The sequence below is a fragment of the Natrix helvetica genome (assembly GCF_964273705.1).
Source record: "Natrix helvetica genome assembly, chromosome: 6".
Taxonomy (NCBI): Eukaryota; Metazoa; Chordata; class Lepidosauria; order Squamata; family Natricidae; genus Natrix; species Natrix helvetica.
This window is the reverse complement of record NC_138553.1, coordinates 48,672,644-48,692,247: the sequence shown is the minus strand read 5'-3', so window position 1 is coordinate 48,692,247 and position 19,604 is coordinate 48,672,644. Positions and strand designations below refer to the sequence as shown.

Sequence of the window (19,604 nt, the reverse complement as noted above, 5' to 3'; positions counted from 1 at the left end):
CACTTCTATTTCACTGTGAATAATATTACTTTTCTATGATTTCAATGGATCTATCATGTTACATCTTTCTCCTCTACAGTTCAGAAAACCAATTCATGTCATCAATTTCATAGTACTTAACATATTATTCCATCATAAATCTATAAGTTTAACAGCCTAAGGTAGCACAATATTTCATTGTTTCTGCAACAATATTGTATAATAGAATCCAGCTACTCAATCTTCCATGATATCTCATTTCCATATCTTCCTAATTCAGTGGTTCTGGTAGAATAAAAATCTTTTTCTGTTTTACTTTTTGTATTGAACATGCTAACACCTTTTCTATGCCTTTACAAAAGCACACTTTTAGATAATGAGGTCACCATTAGTATTTGTGTATATGAGTGTATGTGTGCATGTGCATGAGGAGTAAGGGGGAGAGGGTGGGAGAGAGAGAGAGGGAGGGAGGGAGAATGGAAATGAGTGGTAGACTGCAATAAGCCGAAATTGTGAAACAATGGTCGTAAAATTTGAGAGAATGTTTTACAGTGAGGATATTCATGACCATGTCCTTGTTCTTCAAAGTAAGATCTTAAAATGAGGTATGACTATGGGCCCAGGCTGATTCACAATTGAAGAAATGTGCCACTGATAGTTCAATAGTTTACAGTTGGAGAGCAAATTTAGGTAACTGTATTGGTAATGGATAAGACAGGAATACAGAGGGAATCCTGGTTATTTGTCAAGATAAAAGATTTAGATTGGATTCACTAGATAAAGTATATGAATTTTTTGAAGATCATTTTACTGCAAGTGAAGAACAGGACAGCAGAGAAGAGATAGGAAGTAAAAGACAAGAAGTAATACAAGTAGAAGAAAAGACTTCAAAAAGAAGAGAGCGAAAATGAAAAAAGAGAAAGCAGAACGAGAAGGTGCAAGAGCAAAAGAACAGAGAGAGATAAGAACAACTAGGAGTGGAAAACCTATATATAAATGAAGTGATGAAAGAAGAAATAAAGATGTTATCAATTAACATAAATGGATTGAACTCCCCTATGAAAAGGAAAATAAGTTTACAAATCTACAAAAATTAAAATTGGACCTAATTTGTCTTCAAGAAGTGCATATTAAAAAACAACATGGCAACCTATTGGAATACCCCAAAATGGGGAAACTATATTCTGTGTTAGCACAACAAAAGAAAAGAAGGTGGCATTATATGTTAAAGAAACGTTAAAAGCCAAGCAAGTATATTCAGATGAAGAAGGGAGAATATTGATGGTTGAGGTTGTAATCAATCAGAAATATATTTGTTTGATTGCAATATATGCACTAAATAACAAACAAGAAGAATGTTACAAAAAGGTCCATAAGAAATAATTGAAATGGACTATGAAAGCACATGTATGATAGGACACTTCAATGCAATTGTGGATGTCAAACTAGTCTATAGATGAAGTAAAAAAAGTAAAAAAATAAGGACACTCCCAAAAACCTTTTTCGAAATGACACAAGAAATAGGCATACAGGAGATATGAAGAGAATTAAACCCAAAGAAAAATCAATATACATTCTATTTCAACAGACACAAATCGTGGTCTAGAATAGATAGGATATGGATGTTGCCAGAAATGAGAACAGATGTCCAAGAGGTTGATATAGAAACGAACATATGGGCAGATCATAACCCAATAAAAATTAGGTGGAAGGGACAAAGGAAGAAATTGAGATGGACACTGAACCAAATCATGCTGAAGGACAAGGAGTTTATACAAATAATGGAAAAAGAAATGAACTTAAAAAAAAAAGAAAATAGAAAAGAGGAAACATAATTACAAAATGTTTGGGACACAACTAAAGTATACATGCGAGGATTAGCTATAACATACGCATATAGCAAGAAGAAACAAGAAAAAGAAACAACAGCAAAAAACACTACAAGAAAAACTCAAAAAGCTGGAGATAGAATTGCAGAAAGATCTGCAAAAAATACTGTAAAAGAGAAAATTGAATTAATAAAACAAAAATTAAACCTCATAGAAAAAGAAGAAATGGCACAAAAAATTAAAATGGCAAGACAAAACTTCTTTGAAAATGCAAATAAACCAGGTAGATACAAACCAGCATACAAACTGAAAAAAAGAGAAAGAGAAGAAAATGATACATAGACTGATAGATGAGAAGGGGATCCTTCACTATCAAAATGAAGATGAAAATAATCCTGGAATTCTATGAGAAACTTTACAGTCAAGAAAAAGTGTCAGAAGATACAATAAAACAATACTTAGAAAATACCAATATTATTTACCCAAAATACCAGAAACAGTGAAAGTGATGTTAAACGAAAGAATAACAATGATGGAATTGACAGAAGCAATTAAAAGGCAAAAAAACCGCAGTAAAACACCTGGACCGGATGGGTTTCCGGCAGAACTTTATAAACATCTACAAAATTTCTTAGGCTTGTCAATGTTGGAGAACTATAATGATGTGTTGTTAAGGGCCCATCTTCCCAAAACATGAGCAGATGCAAATATTACCTTAATACCAAAAGAAGACTCAGATTTAAAGAAGATAAAAAACTATAGACCAATAGATATAATTGGTGTGCGTGTGTGCGCGTGCGCATGTGCGTGTGCGCGTGCATATGCTGTCCTTGTTGTATTCAGGTCTTTTCTCGTGTAAGATTGGAATTGTCTTGGCAACGTTTCGACGAGATCCCACTCGCCATCTTCAGGCTGGTATTTTCTTTTGTGTTGTAACGACCTTTTGTGAGGTAACGTGACGATACCTCCCGCCAACTATACCAACTATATACCAACTATATACCAATTAAATGTAGACGACAAAATATATGCCTCAATAGTAGCAGAGAGACTAAAAAGATTCCTGAACGAATTTATACACCTGGATGAGAATGGTTTCTTACCCAAAAGACAAATTAAAAATAATATGAGAATCATTTTGAATACGTTGGAATACTACGAAGTACACTCTGAAAAAGAACTAGCGCTAATCTTCTTAGATGTACAAAAAGCCTTTAATAACCTGAATTGGCAAGTCATAATACAACAATTAAAATGTATGGACTTTGGTGAAAACTTTATAAATATAATTAAATAAAAAATTATTATAAATAAATGCAAAAGTGATAGTAAATGGGGATATGACAGAGAATTTCAACGTAAGTAAGGGTGCAAGGCAAGTATGTCCTGTCTTCCCTATTATTTATACTAACTTTTGAAGTCTTGATTAGAAAGATCAGACAAGACCCAGAAATAAAAGATATGGAAATTAAAAAAAAGAAAATTACAAATTACAGACTTCTAGAAGAACCACTAGAAATGGGACCTAAATTAATAAAAAATTAGAAGATTTTGGTGAAGTAGCAGGATTTAAAAGAAAGAAAGAAAACACTAAGATGTTGGTAAAGAATCTTACAAATAAACAGAAAAATGAATTGATGCAAAAGATGGGCATTCAGATAACTAAAAAAAAGTAAAATATTTGGGAATTTGGTTAACAGTGAGATGTACAATAATTAAAGAAGATAATTATTTTAAATTAATACAACAAAGTTAAAGCTGGAAAAATTGAAAAACTTACAGCTATCAATGGTTGGAAGAATAGCTACAATAAAAATGAACATTTTGCCAAAGTTACTATTTATGTTTCAAACAATTCTGATAAAACAAGTGTAGGAAGTTAGCACCCACCCCTCTTCTAGAAAAATGAAATATCCTGGGAAATATTGAAAAGGCTGAATATTATATTTCACTGGATCAGAAATGAAGAAACATATTTTTAGGCAAGAAATACTCTCACTCTTAATAGCCCCCACTTTTCTCAATGGACCATTAGGGGCCCTGACCTAGTCTACTCTACATAGCAAAGATACAATTAGCCTACAGAAACTCACCACATGGCATTTGGGAAGAAGCAATGCTCAACCAAACATGAACTCAAAGCAGCCTAGAGAGTTGCCCCTGCATGGCCCCGTGGGAGTCTGACAACCAATCAGAATACATTTCTTACACAGGAACAGGAACCAGAAAGGTGGGGCCGAACAGAGAGTATAAAAAACCCAGGAATTCTTAGAAAGCTCTCTTTGTGCTCTTTTCTTCTTCACCCAACATCTGGAAGCGTGTGATCCACCTTTTTGGTTCAGGACCTCAAACCATGTGGTCCTGTCCACCATTAAACCATCTTTCCAAGCAGCCTCCAGGTTTCCGTGTCTTCTTCCCCACTTGGAACTGAACCCAGTAGGACATTTCTTCCAACATCACTAACTTGGTGTGGCATGCATTTATGTGGTATGTTTTCAAAGACATAATATTAGAAATGATCTGCTTTTAGTATTAGAACCAATAAAAAAGAAACTTTACATGAAAATACCGGTCTGGCTATCCACGATGTAATCACTAATACATCCAAATGTTCTTGAACTGGAAAAAATTACAAGATATAAAAATATCCTAAAGGGAAATTAAAATAAAAACAAAAACTTAAAAATCAAGGAATTGATTTGTCTTGGTGGTCACTTATGCAAATGCAATCAAGATACAGTATAAGAAAGATGCAGAAATGTTCGAATTTTACAAAGAACCTTCAGAATTAGATCAGATAATTAGATCAGATAAACTACCGTATTTTTCGGGGTATAAGACACAGTTTTGGGGGAGTGTAGGAAGTTATCACCAAGCCCTCTCCCAGAAAAATGAAATATCCTAGGAAATATTGAAAAGGCAGAATATTTCCCTGGATATGAAAAGGGAGAAACATGTTTTAAAAACAGTATAGCAGCCAGTCCTTTACATAATAAAGAGTTCTCCTCTTCAGCTCCAGGGTGATGGGATTAAGGCATGATTAAGCCTTCACCTACTCACCACATGGCATCTGAGAACTCAACCAAACCTGGATTCAAAACACAGCCTAGAGCCGAGATGGCGAACCTATGGCACACGTGCTACAGGTGGCACACGAAGCATTTGTCAGGGCACGTGAGGCGTTGCCCTGTCAGCTGGCCAAGGCCATGCGTGCGCTGGCCAGCTGAGTTCAGCCTTTTTTAACGTCATTTTTCACCCTCCCCAAGCTGCAGAAGCTTTATAGGAGCCTGGGGAGGGTGAAAAGAGCCTCCCCTACCCCCCCCCCCCCAGTAGGCCCTCCGGAGACTTCAGGAGCTTCCCTGAAGCCTCCGGAGTGCAAAACACTGGCCCTATGGGCAAACAGAAAGTTCGGGAACGGACTTCCGATTTGCTCATAGGTTTGGTTTAAGCCCTCTGGAGGCTTAAGGGACCTTCAGGAGGCTTCCCTGAAGCCTCCGGAGGACTAAAACCACTCTGCTCGTAGAGTTCTTTTTAGTCCTCCGGAGGCTTCAGGGAAGCCTCCTGAAGGTCCCTGAGGTGTCTGGAGGACTTAAACCGACCCTCCGAGCAAACCGGAAGTGAGTTCTGGTTTGCTCATAGGGTCGTTTTTTGCCCTTTGGAGGCTTCAGGGAATCCTCCTGAAAGTCCCTGAAGCCTCCAGAGGGCCTCGGGGAGGGGGGGAGGCTGTTTTTTCCCTCCCCAGGCTCCTATAAAGTCTCTGGAGCCTGGGGAGGGCGAACAAAGCATGGAAAAATGGGGGGGAAGCGCCTCTCATGAGCGCATGCGCACTGGGGGGGTCGCACATTGCATTATGGGTGTTGCACGCCCGCACACGAGCCCCCTGCGCTCCTCCCCCTTATGGCACGTGAGCCAAAAATGTTTCACCATCGCTGGCCTAGAAAGTTTTATTTATTTTATTTATTTATTTATTTATTATTAGCGTTTATATACCGCCCCCTCTCCCGAAAGGGACTCGGGGCGGTGTACAGTCCGTATTAAAATACAACAGATTAAAACAAAGTTGCTCCTGCATGGCCCCATGGGAGTCTGACAACCATTAAGAATACAAGATCAAGATCAAAGGCCAGAGAGGGCATAAAACCAGGGACTTTCAGCATCTCTTCCCTTCTCCTCTCTTCTTCTCCACCCAACATTGAAACATGTGATCACCTTTTCTGTTCAGGACTCAAGCCATGTGGTCCTGTCCACCATTAAACCATCTTTCCAAGCAGCCTCCATGTCTCCAATGTCTTTTTCCCCACTTGGAGCCGAACCCAGAAGTACATTTCTTTAAACAGGAGGAAAAAAAAAAAGGGGGGGGGGAATTCTGCCTACCAAGTATTCATTTTTATTCCCATAACACCAGAAAAGCAAGCAAACACAATAGTATAATGCCACTTTTTTTCTTTTCCCCAGAGGGCTGGGGAAACTCTCCTGCAGGCAAAGGACGGAAGATCGCTTCACTCGTTAGCATATTATACTCCAAAAATACGGTAAATTTTATATATAACTAAGAAAATTGTATAATAAAAAATAATATTAAAAAAAAGGCAGTGACCCAGGAGAATGTGAGTTCTAGTCCAGAGGGTTTTACTACTGGTTCACTTCGCACGCAGTTCAATGTAAATTGTTCTACATGCATGTGCAGAACAATTTACAGTGAACTGCGCATGCGCGCGCACTACTAAACAACATGCCAGCAATGGCAGTGACAACCAGTGAACCTGTTGGGGGCGTGGCCAGCCTGGGTCGCTGCTGGTTCTGCGATCCGGGTCAAAATACCACTACCGATTCAGCCAAACCGGGAGCAACCCACCTCTGTTCTAGTCCCGCCTTTGGCACAAAGCCAGTTGGGTGACCTTGGTCAGGGCAGTTTTTCTCAGTCTTCAGAAGGAGGCAGTTGCAAACTATTCTGGGGAGGGGGGGGGACATGCAACAAAAACTAAAGGGATTTGTCCAGACAATCCAGACACGAATCAGCTATGATGGAATGGAGGAAGAAAAAAGTACTTACACTGTCAAAGTAAAAGCCATTATTTTAAAATGTGGCACTGTGGCATTACTGAAAACTGTTGCTTGGAACCAGTTGTTTTGAAACAATAACTGATAACTTATCACCATCAGTCATTCTAGACTTACAGATTTAATGATCAATAGTTATTTTTCATGTTAGGATTTCAACTGAAGATTATATCCTTCAGATAAAATTACACTGTCATTATGACCCGAACCTAATTTTGGAAATTTGGCATTTACCAATATATATATATTGTGAAAGGGGAAATTGGCAGTTGGAAAAAATGTGATTTTTTTGATCAGAACCCAATTTGGTCCTGGTCAGAAGCGTTTGTGACCAGAGGTTCTACTGTAGGAGTGTCCAAACTTGGGAACTTTAAGACTTGTGGACTTCTGCAGGCTGGCTGGGGAATTCTGGGAGTTGAAGTCCACAAGTCTTAAAGTTCCCAAGTTTGGACACCCCTGTTCTACTGTAACACTCTTACATACAGACAAATCTAAAAACTTTGATTTATCAGGACTTACTTTTATTGCAGTTCCTTCCATGCCATCCATCTTGACATTGACATAGATTTGGCTCAATACAGATTCCATACAATCCACAGCTAGGTTCACAGACCGCTATAATGGGTTATATGAATATCAAATGTTTTTTCTCCACAAGATCCTTATACTATATTGTACAATTCTTATTAGTATGATGTGAAAACAATGAACCTCTGAATCTGCACCTTTCCCTTTTTTTCCAGCCATCAAGATATCTAAACCAAATAATAGTACGCAAATTCAGAAAACCTAAACTGTGGCAAGATTCCACCATGTTGTTCTTGAAAGAAAATTTTGAGATATAAAGTAGACAGTCCTTGTTTAGCAACTGCCTCATTTAACAATTGTTTGCAGTTACGAGGGTGATGAAAAAGTACTTTATGACTAAACCTTTCATTTATGACCTTGGCAGGTCAGTAAAGAAAACTGAAGTAAGATCATAAGTACAGACAGGGTTTCACTTTGTGACTTAATGACCAAGTTGCTAATTCCAACTGTAGTTGCTAAACAAGGACTGCCTCTATTCCATTCAAAGACTTTGCCTTTATATTGAAAAAGTTAATGAAATACTAATCTATGTTTTAGTATATTGCTCTGGTTATAAATATGCCCTATTACAGGTAATGTCTTCACAGCTGATCACATTTCCAGATCAACTGGATTCTGTTTATAGTTATGGTTGTCCAATTAATATAATTTGATTTTATGAATGTAACTACTTTTTGCTTTACTAACTGTAGGATATATTGTACTTCGATCACATCAATTTTATAATTATTTAGTTTCATTATGATTTATTATGATTTTTATTTGCTGTCTCAGAATTTGTTGCCTTATGTTTTCATTTGATCAATGATTGCAATAAAACGTATTGATTGACTGATTAACTAAACCTTCTATTAATACTTCTTAAAAAGTTATCCTACTTACGTTTTGAACAAAGGTCTCCCTGATAACCTTTGGAGCACTTGCATTTATTTTTACCAGTACATTTACCTCCATTTCGACATGGCTGATGGCATTTGCCTAGGAATAGAAAATGTAACACTAGTGCCTTTCTTTATTTAAATTAAATCTAATCCAACACCACCAGTTGTTGCCATGTCTTTGGTCAATTGAGACTTTCACATAATGTATGAAAATAGGAATTCATAGATTGCTGCTAGAGGTAGTTCTGGACTTATGGTCACATATGGGACTGGAATATCAGTGGTAGAATGAAGCAGTCATTAAGCAAGATGCCCACATGCCCACTTCACTCAATGACCGCAATCCTGTTGTGATCATTAAGCAATCTCGCAGGTCATTAAGCAGATGGAGCAACAAGGCTACCTGCCAGGAGGGAATCTGTGGGACTGAGATTCCATTCTGGAAAATAGCCCTTTGACCTCTAAATGTGATGGCTTCTCCGGATGTCAGCTTGAACAATGAGGAAGAGTGTCTCTGGAGACTTTGGAGAGGGTTCGGAGGAATGTCGGGAAATTGCTAAGGACCCTGAGAGGCCAGGCACATTGGAAGGATCATTGGAGGAGCACCCAAATACTCAGCTGGAGAAGAAAAAGGAGAGATACAGAGCTCAGGGGCTGCACTGGAAGTGCAGAGTGGACAAAGTGCACAGCTACAGCCAACCAGTGGGGATGAGGAGGAATTGTCCCCTCTACCTGATCCACAGACATGCCGGGCAGAACAGAGGCAGGCTCAATAGAAGTTGGCCAAGTTATTTGCGAGGAGGCAGGCGCATCCCTTCTAATAAGCTACACCATGGGTGTCAAACTCGTGATGTTTTTTGCCTTTGTGGAACTTTGTGGTGGTGCTTTGTGGTGGGTGTGGTCTGTGCGTGATGCATCTGGCCCGCGGGCCACCCGTTTGACAGGCCTGAGCTATACCACTGAACGCCTATTTAGTTGGACGGGTGGAGCAGGAGGTTGTTGGAAACAATCGCTGATTCTCCTGCCATGTGCATGCTTCACCTTTGGGACTTCACTTTCCTTGACACTGGATTGTGCTGCTCTTGCCTGTGCATTTGGTCCTTGGTCTTGTTTGCAGATTTTGCACTCCTACGTTGGATTTTGGAGTGGACTTGGCTGGTGGACTTTGTAAACTTTTGCTTTTGGATTTGGTACCTTGTGCCATGACTGAGCAGTGTTCGACTTAACAGGACTTTGCATTGTGTGCAAGTGGGGACCTGAGGGTTAACATTGAAGGCTTCGACTATCAATAAAGTGTGTAAAATCTTTGTGCATGTTGTGCACGTGGACTGGAACAGGACACTGAGATTTTTTTCTTGCAGTCAGCTCTTTCACTCCCCTTTCAGCTCTGAGATTCCACCCATCAGAAAAGCTCTTTCTTTCATCCCGCCTCTAGAAATGAGGTGGAGTCCTTTTGGCAGATGGCAACAGCTTACAAGCTTCACTGTCAGCTTCCCATTGACTTCTGGGGAGGCTGGCAGAGAAGCTTGAAAATGGTGATCACATGATTGTGGGGCACTACTGTATGTATCATCTTTTGATATTTTAGAAATTTCAAGTAAAATATTTCAAATTTAATTAAAATAAATTAAAACAACACTCACTAGTTTCACATTGTTCCCCTTCCAGTCCTGCAGGACAAATACATTTTTCTGGATAAAAGCATATTCCTCCATTGAAACAGATTTTTGTACAATTTGCTGTGGAATATAGTATTAAAGTATTACATATAGTATAACAGACGATTTACATAAAGCTTTAGTGAAGTTCAGTAAAATTTCCAGTCTTTTTAAATGCTAAAGAGCTCAACAAAATGTAACATCTTGATCTACAGCAACATGTTTATATATGCAGATAACTAGCATATTTTCTCTGAAGTACGCATCTTAGCGTCCCCCAAATGTTGTGGACTACAACTTCTGTAAGCTTTTACTATTGACTATGATGGCTGATGCTGTGAAACTAAAATTAAAAACATCTGGAGTAATGCAGCTTGTATTCATCAGACCTGCAACAGTAAGAAAGTATGGTGCTTGGGGCTGATTTATCTTTTGCATGGTGAATGATATTAAGCTTTCTACCATCCTAAAAAAAAACCTAATTCAATGAAAATGAAATTGTTCAAGAATCCCCCAGGCTCATTCTACACTTAATTTTACTGAGAGTCAGTTAGGTCATGCTTCTTTCATTTGATGTTTGTGATCAAAAGGAAAGTGCATCCAAGAATAAACACAGAGAATGCAGGCATATAGTGCAAACTTTAAGCCAACTACATGCTAAGAGGTGGCAGTATATGTTTCTTTCCAGGTATCTATTAATACTTTCCACCATACCTTTGTTACAGTTGACACCATAGAAACCAGGTGGGCAGATACATAATCCCAGCATGATGCAGAGTCCACCATTCATGCAATGTGGTATACACAGAGCTGATTTAAAGAGAGTGAAGAACCAAAATTACACTGAACAATTATCATTAACACATTGAGAGGATAGACCTTAAAATATACAGCACTTTACATTCCACAACAGAAATAATATTTTCTCCTGCAAAGAAAAGTGTTGATTCACTGGTAAATATTCTCATGATACAAGTAAGACTTGAGCTTGATTTTCAAGTAAGATTTTTCTATAACTAGCTTGTATGAATCCCAAACTGCAGCTAGTGGAAATAAATTGAAATTTTACTTAACAGCATTTTTGATGTGCTGTACGTAGATATATTTCTTAAGTGCATGAGGCACAAATAGATTATGCTTATTGGGCCTGTCATAGGCCACAGTCGGTGCTAGTCCGTATTCCTGATCCCAGGGAGCCAGGAAAGAACAATTGCATCTTTACGGTTACAGTTCCTGTAATTAACTGCCCATCCAAATGAAGGCCAGGAAAATGATGGAACTGAAGTCAATGTATCTCGAAGAAACCAGGTTCCAAAAGTCTGTGCAAGTGCACAAGTTAGGAACATTTTAGAAAGAGATTCCATAACACATTCTTCTCTCTTCTAAGGTAAAGAGGGTTAGGGTTAGTCCTGGCAAATAGGGCCGAACTAGAAATATAATTGGAGTAATGAAATAGATCCTACTCAGTCTGTCCTTTTGGTATATAAACTTAATTTATAATGAAAATTGGATGTTCTCTTGAGAAATGATGGTAGAATAAAACAACTGTGGTACTTCATATTTTCAAGTTAATGTGCATTGTACTTAATGTTTTGCCAAAGTTCTTATTAAGTTGCTGGCCTGTTCTTCTTTGCCTTTCAGATCTTTTAATGGAAACTTCTTTATCTTTTGTATAAACAAACAGTACTTTCTTAAGAGCTGCAGTTCATTAAATACTTTTCTTATGTGTTTAGCTTAAATTTTAGGAAGCCTCCTAGCCATATGCAAAAATTCCTCCAAAACAATATTTTGGAAAGAAGTGACTGCTTAGCTTCCTTTTGTTGTATAAATAAAGTACAGAGAACTGAAGAACTCTTTTTGATTACCTTTTTCACAGTGAGGACCATAAAATCCATCTGGACATTCACAGACGTGCCTTTCATTACAAAATCCCCCATTTCTGCATCCTCCAGGACATTCAGCTTCAAAGAAAATGACATAGTTAAGTTAATTTACCTATTTGTTGCTTAAGTACACCATCTTCTATTGGTGATGTGATGGTTAGGGATTCTAAAAAGAACATCTCTATGTCAAAATCTCTGATTGGTAGCACATAATGTGTAAGAAAACTATAATAAAAGGCATGCATGTCAAAATATAATTTGAAGGAATATTAAGAGAAAGATGTAATGAAAGAAAATTGTTCTCCCACTTGCAAAGTCAGGGAAATTTCTTTAAACAATTTTTTGGAAGAAATAACCCAATTGAAAACTGAAGGACTTAACTGTGAAATCTCAGTTTAATGGAGGACAAACTGGTAACTGGCCCTTCTCTCACTGGTAAACCTTTGATCTTCCTTCATCTTTGACCTCCAATAGGCCCATCTGTATTTAGTAAACAGTTCCCAGGATATTTCTTCCTCTTCAGGTTTTTCTTTGGATTTCTTTAGCAATGTTCTCCAGATTTGCCCTGAGCTACAAATCCTTCAGCAGTGTAAATATGGTCCAGTCCAACTGAGATTTGCCAGACTGCACAGATCTTCAATAACCAGAGCTATCTAGGTCCATCTTAATTGCCATTTATTACCTCCATTTCAGTTCTTGGTCATTTAGGACAGTTTCTACTGCCTCATAATCCCCTTTCTCCTCTTATGCAAAATGTTTTATGAGAAACAAAACTATACTATAATTCCAGCTTCCCCTTATCAACCAAACTAGTGCCAAGTGTTGTTTGGGCTTTTGCCCATGTACGCAAATAGCCAGCAGGAAGATGTAGCTGAATATAGGCCATCATAAGCCACCTATTTTCTTTATTATTTATCTTATGTTAACTATCTGATTTTTCGTGCTTTTTCTGAAATCTGCATGTTTATTTTTATTTTATTTTATTCATTTGTATTCTGCCTTTATTATTTTTACAGATAACTTAAGGTGGCAAACATAGCCAACACAGCTTCCTCCTCCTATTTTGCCCAAAACAATAATCTGTGAGGTGGGGGTGGACTGAAAAAGTGACTGGCCAAAAGCCACCCAGTTGGTTTTCACGGCTAAGATAAAACTTGAACTCATGGTGTCCTGCTTTCTAGCCTCGTGCTTTAACCTCTAGGAATGGACAACTATGCTGGCTTTGGAATTCTGCATATTACACTACTAATAAGGTTTGGCTTATTAGGATCTCTTATTACTATGCCAGATATTTCCCATTCTTTTGCTTCAGAATTGGGAAATAGGATCAAATGTTGATATTCCCAACATACTGAAAACTCTGAAAACAGGCAAATCTTTATTCAGCTCACTTCCAGGTACCTTGTTGACATGTTTTGAAGAAGATGGCATTCTGTGGTGTTTGCAGTATGATAGTGCCTTCTGAATTCATTACAATCACTGTAACTTCAAATGCTGCCACTCCATCTTGTTTTCCAAGACAAGGAAATCCAACTTGAACAACTACAAACAAAAGGAAGAGGTACACATTTTTACTGGCATATTAATGTTCTTAATGACAATATTTTATTATATGGGAAATCTGAGTTTGAAAAATAGACACGATATATGGTGCCTTTCCTAATGGCATTTAGAAAAGAAGTGAAACAGAACTCTTTCACAGATCTTACATGTTATTGGGATAGTGGATGGCAGAGGAGGGTTGATAGATATTTTTATATATTATTGTATATTATACATATAATTCCATATATATCTCTGGTGGTGGTGCACCAGTAAGAATGCAGCATTACAGGCTAATTCTGCTTGATTCTTACTGGCTCAAGATTGACTCAGCCTTCTACCAGGGGTGGGTTCTGTGCACATGCTTGATGTGTGCTATGCGCGCATGGACAGTACTAAAAAAATTCTTCTGTGCATGTGCAGAAGCAAAGAACAAGATAACAGCACCTATGGCGGCACCAAGAGAACCGGTTTGGGGGCATGGCAGGCTGAGTTACAACCTACTCGGCCAAACTGGTCCGAACCGGTAGGAACCCACTTCTGCCCTCCACCTTCTGAGGTTGATAAAATGAGGACCCAGATTGTTGGGGGCAATATGCTGACTCTGAAAACCGCTTAGAGGGCTATAAAGCACTGTAAAGTGGTATATAAGTCTAAACGCTAGTACAATATACTGTGAGTCACTTCGCAGAATCAGCAGTATATAAATATTGTAATATATGTTAAAATATGTAGTTGATTACCCATTGGGAATTCAATATTAGATTGAAATATACAGTACAAATAAGTTATAGGAGAAAATGCTACATTCACTATTGTAGAAAAGGTCATATCTAATTAGAGTTGGCATTCTCAGCTTTCCTAATTCTCACCCAATACACAAGATAAGTCAATATTTTGGGAATTGCAGCTCTTCTCATAATTCTAGGAGGCATCAGGATGTGGAAGGTTCCTTTAGTTTGGTATGAATAACCTCTGCTGTTATCCCAAATGCACCTGATCTAAGAAGCACAGCCTAGACATTGGCACAATAACGCTTGATAGCAGGGGCTGCATGCCTCCATTTCAGTTCCTTAGAGTGAATATATTCATATATTTGCTCTTCAGCACTGCAATGGCACCATTGCAAATCACCTTTCAATCCAACTGTTCCATGAAGTCACCCTCCAACCAGATAATTGATCATCATCCGAAAAATGTTCTTTACTTCAAAGATGGATACAGGACATTGCTGTTGTTTCATGTTCTTTACTTCAACCCAGTGCTTCTCAATTATTTTCTGTCATGCCCCCCCTAGGAAGAAGAAAACATTTCGCGCCCCCCGCACGACTGTAAATAGTATCATTTGTCTATAAAATTGTTATAAGTACACCTCTGCATAACACTGTATCCTTATTAACGTATAAGAGAATAAAAAAAGAAAGAAATGTGGATCAATTTACAACAAAGAATAGCTTTATTAACTGTAGCAGAAAAGATTTAAAGGAGCACAGGATTTAAAGGAACACAATATTAAAAAAAACTTTAACCTGCAAAACAAAAATATATAAAATAATTTGAGCTGAGCCCCCCTTTACGGAGCCTCATGCCCCCCCTGGGGGGCCCGCCCCACTATTTGAGAAGCACTGCTTCAACCTATGAAACAACAGCAATGTCCTGTATCCATCTTTGCTCCCTCATTTTAAACCATCACCAGTGCAGCTACAAATATAAAGTGTGCCTCCAGTATCAGTATTGCATGTGACCAAGGCCATTATTTCTATGCTAGTGCCTTAAAGGATTGTTTTAATGTAATCGCAAACTTTGCTTTGTGCCCAGAATGAAAGGAAGAGAGAGCTCTTCACTATTCTCATTTCTGCCTGGCCAATCTCTTGACTAAAAAAGAGAAGAAAGGCAAAGAACAAAAGGGTTCTATCAGAGGTGGGTTGCTCCCGGTTTGGACCGGTTCGGGCAAACCGCTAGTGGTAATTGGGCCTGGGTCACCAAACTGGTAGTGACTGCTGGCTGGCCACACCCACAAACTGGTCCCCCGCTCGGACGCTCGCTCTGCCTTGCCTTCGTCATGTGCATCAGCATCCACAAAACTGCCTCCTCCTGCCTACACACAGGTAAGCATTCACGTTAGCCTACCTTCACCCACTGGTCAGCGTCTCCCAACGCTGCCACCATTGCAGCCATGGCAGGCCAGGGGCAGCCCAGCAAGCTTCGCAGCCACATGGTTATAAAGCTTGCCAGGCCAGGTGGTCCCCTCCCCGCTGACCAGTGTCTTCCGAAGCTGCCACCATTGCAGCTGCAGTGGGGAGTGGGGCAGCCTGGCAAGCTTCACAGCTGCGTGGCCAAGCGGGGGGTGGAAGAGATGCAATACCCCACCACTTGGAGCTCGGCCACTGCCATGTGGTGGCATTCGCTTACCCGACTGTCATGACCATGTTGATTAGATAGGCCATTGCTAAGGCACCAGGGCCTTTCTGCAGCCAGCTGCCAGCCACCGACTTGGTGAGGCTGTGGGCTTCTGTTCCCGGAGCCTCTCTCTGGCCGGCAGCCACTCCCACTGCAGCTCCCAGAAGTCAACCAGGGAGCCACTTCAACTACTTCTCTGTCCCTTCACGGCCAGGCAGCTTCTCTCTCCCTCTCCTACCTCGCTGGGAGAGCCATGTAACACCATGGAAGGCAAAATCCTCCTGGATGGCTGTCTCGCTCACGTGCCTGGAAAAGCAGCAGGAGGTGGGTGGGCAAAGAGAGAGAGAGAGGGAAGAAAAACTTGCCCGCCCGTGTGCTGTCTTCAGGCAGGCAGCGCACGCCCTGCTAAGACATACAGCTTGCTGTGCCTGCCCCAACGAGCAAAGGAGGCACCAGCCACAAACCGCCCACCCGCATTCAAACCACTCAGCCCCCTTTCTCCCTGCATGGACTCTCTGGAGGGGGAGGGAAGGTCTCTCCCAACTGGTTTCTTTTCTGCTCTCCTGTAGCATCAGTTGGTAGGGGGAGGGCATAGACCATTCGGCACTGAGGTGGAAGCAGCTGCTGCGGCGGGGAAAGCTGCCAGCCTCCCAGCTGGCAAAACAGAAATTTTCACTGGTTCGGTGGGCATGGCTAGGTGGGGGGGCATGTGACTGAGTGGGCATGTGCATGAGTGACATCAAGTTGGTTATGCCCACTCAGTCACATGCCCCCCCACCTAGCCACACCCACCGAACCAGTAGTAAAAAAATTTGAAACCTACCCCTGGGTTCTATATATCTTCAGCTGGACTCTCCTCTTAAGAGGCACCACATAGAACATATGTAGTCTTCATAGCAGAAGCTTTTGGTAGCTATTCTACATCAGTTTTCTTTGGCTTAAAAGTTATGGAGTAAAACATTCTTAGGAAATATTTCTTTATATTATTTTGATTCCTTTTTCATTCTTGGCTGCCTTTCATTCACAGCAAAATAAAATCTTTCTTACTTAGATAATGTTCCACTGAGTTATACTTTATAAGTTCATTTTGATGTACCGAGATAGATTTCCAGCTACCATGCTGAATGTAATTGCTTTTTATATGATCTTGAAAAAGATATAAGATATTACTAGTCTAGAAGTCAACTGGACTGCTAGCTGTATATTATTTCAACGTTGACAAGGCAAGAGTCAGTATCCTCCTTTTCATCTGAGGACAGCAGGCTAAGTTGGAAGTGAAGATACCATTTTGCCTCTAAGCATCTCAAGGCCACTTATAGACTTTCAGCATCTATAGACTGAGTCTACGGTTCTCTCTACCAAATGGAAGGGCTGATTTTTGTTGGTCTTAGAACTGGATGTTTCTGTATCTTTTTCTTGATTAATATGAGCACAATTCACTGTGCAAGAATTTTAGTGATGCAGTCCCAACATTTGGCATTCCTCCTCTTTTCAGATGTGGAACATAAGATGTTTAGATAATAAAAGTTCCAAAGACTTTCATTGTTATCAAATTATTAGATAATTTGATTCAAAGAAGTTATTGCAGACACATGTAATAACATTTACAAACAGATAATTCTGTTTTACTCCACTCCATTCCACCCCACCCCACCCCATTCTTATTACTCTACTTTTTATCCCACTTTATTGTATAAAAGTGAAGATAGTACATTGTAGGAGATGAGGGATGCCTGAGGGGGGGTGAAAAGCGTTCATCAGTCATAAATCCCTTGACACCCACAAGAGATCTAACTCCAGCCCACCTTGAATTCCTCTGAATTCTACTGTCAACTTGCTTGGGCTGTTAGTAGTTCAGATTCTTGTAGAGAGGTTAAGCTTGCAATAGATCTTTATACGCATTTGAACTGCCTGGACCTCCTGATTTCTGTGGCGCTTCACATAAACATACCTATTACTCCTGCCTCCTATATTCTCCACAATACAACCTGTTGAGATGGATTGTGTTGCAAGAGAATGATTGGCTCAATGCCATCAACAAATCAGTATTTTTTAAAGTCCTCACAGTTAACATAGGATTTTTTTAATCTTTAATGGCACACACACACACCAACAACATGTGGGCTTACCACTTTTCTTCGTTCATCCTTTACATGAACAACATTGGATGTATAAATAAAGATGGATGCTACAGACCTGAGGTTTGATGAGGTATCATTCCAAGCAGAGGGATGTTTACTGTTGGGTCAGCCATTATGCCTTTATCCAGAGAGCGCAAAGAGAGGAATTCGTAAAAATATTCAGCCTGCATGAAAAGTGATGTATAAAAATATATAATGAATATATTTATTTTAATGTTACTCTGTGAACTCAACATTGTGTCATTTACTTCTGAATAAACAGAGAAAATCCATTTTCTCCATATTTTGCATGATTTTATATGCTTTAATTATGTCTTTCTTCAGTTGCCTTTCTTCTACACCAGGCCTGCACAACCTGTAGAGGGAAATTAAAAATAATGGCAAGTCCCAAAGAAATGGTTGGTATCCCAATCATCTGTTTGGTGGTTAGTGGTGAGAATGCAGTGATGGACTGCCAGTGTCAGTGGGGCCCGGAGGCATTGGAGATACCTCCATTGGAGGTTGGTAGGGTGTCTTTGAGAATGGCAACATGGCAGATCCTTCCTGGTGGTGGAAGCATTTGATGGCAGTGGATTTATTTTTTGAGTTGCGCAGGCCCATGTGTTGTGCAGACTTATTCTAGACTAAAGAATTTCAAACATTTGAGCTGTTTCTTGAGAAGGAAATGTTTAAAGCTCCTAATCATTTCATTTGGTTTCTTCTGCATTTCTTCTATTATATACTTTTAAAAATGTGGCTAACAAATTGTATCTAGTATCCTACAAATTGATCTACCATAGATTTGCATAAGACTATTAAAATGTTGATGGTTTCATTAGCTGAATGTATCCTAACATGGAATTTGCCTTTTTTCACTCTTTGTGTCTTTATACACCACTAAATATATTTATTTTATTGTGTAATAAAAAATCGGTGAGGATTGCAGCAATAAATATATATGAAGAAGGCGACTGTTTCCTCATTTATACTTACTTAAAACTGAATCTCATGTATTATTTGGTTATTTGGTCATGTATTAAATAACAGTCAACCAAATAATACAACCCTTTACCTGTCCTCCGCCGTTTCTCAACAAATGTGTGTGTGAGAGAGAGAGGGGGGGGGAGGGAGGGAGGGAGGGAGGGAGAGCAGAGAGGAAACCCTTTCAAACAGCTTTGCCTGCAATTCTTGTTGCTCTCCCTTTGTTTCCCTTTCTGTCTCTGTCTCTCTCACACACATAGACATTTGATTGCTTGAAAGGGACAGGTTGCGCTTTGCTTCTACCGTAAGCACACACATTCGACAATCTTTCAGGATTGCCTGCCTTTTCGTCCTTTTCTCAAGCAGCAGCAGCAGCCAGGTAGAGGTGGGGAGGGGAGCCAATTCCAACAGGCTGCATAGCTTTCTGCCTCATCACCAGAAACATCTCCAAGCACCAGAAGAGATAGAACTCCTGGCCCTCGCTGGATTAGCTGATCCACGGCCACAGTTAAGGGGCCCAGGTAACTGGGGAAGAGAAGGGCTGCCTCCTGGGCTGGCCATGCCCACCCCCTTCACTAGGGCTTATTTGGGGGGGAGGCCTTATATTAGGCCTACCCGAAAAATCAGGGAAGGGCTTACTTTTGGGATAGGTTGTATTTTGGGGGAAACACAGTAGGAATCT

General features: G+C 39.8%; 1 protein-coding gene across 3 annotated transcripts in view; it reads right to left on the bottom strand.

Moving 5' to 3' along the window:
• The window catches only part of WIF1 (WNT inhibitory factor 1), a 43,208-nt gene that overhangs the window by 932 nt on the left and 22,672 nt on the right, over positions 1-19,604 (bottom strand). For 2 of the 3 annotated variants that reach the window (XM_081958298.1, XM_081958296.1), the window contains exons 3-9: positions 18,018-18,126; positions 13,281-13,421; positions 11,862-11,957; positions 10,711-10,806; positions 9,982-10,077; positions 8,340-8,435; positions 7,389-7,484 (exon numbers count right to left, since the gene is read on the bottom strand). In XM_081958298.1, coding sequence (XP_081814424.1) covers positions 7,389-7,484; positions 8,340-8,435; positions 9,982-10,077; positions 10,711-10,806; positions 11,862-11,957; positions 13,281-13,421; positions 18,018-18,126 — 730 coding nt within the window. The remainder of the gene's footprint in view (positions 1-7,388; positions 7,485-8,339; positions 8,436-9,981; positions 10,078-10,710; positions 10,807-11,861; positions 11,958-13,280; positions 13,422-18,017; positions 18,127-19,604) is intronic. The other variant, XM_081958297.1, reaches the window with a different exon arrangement.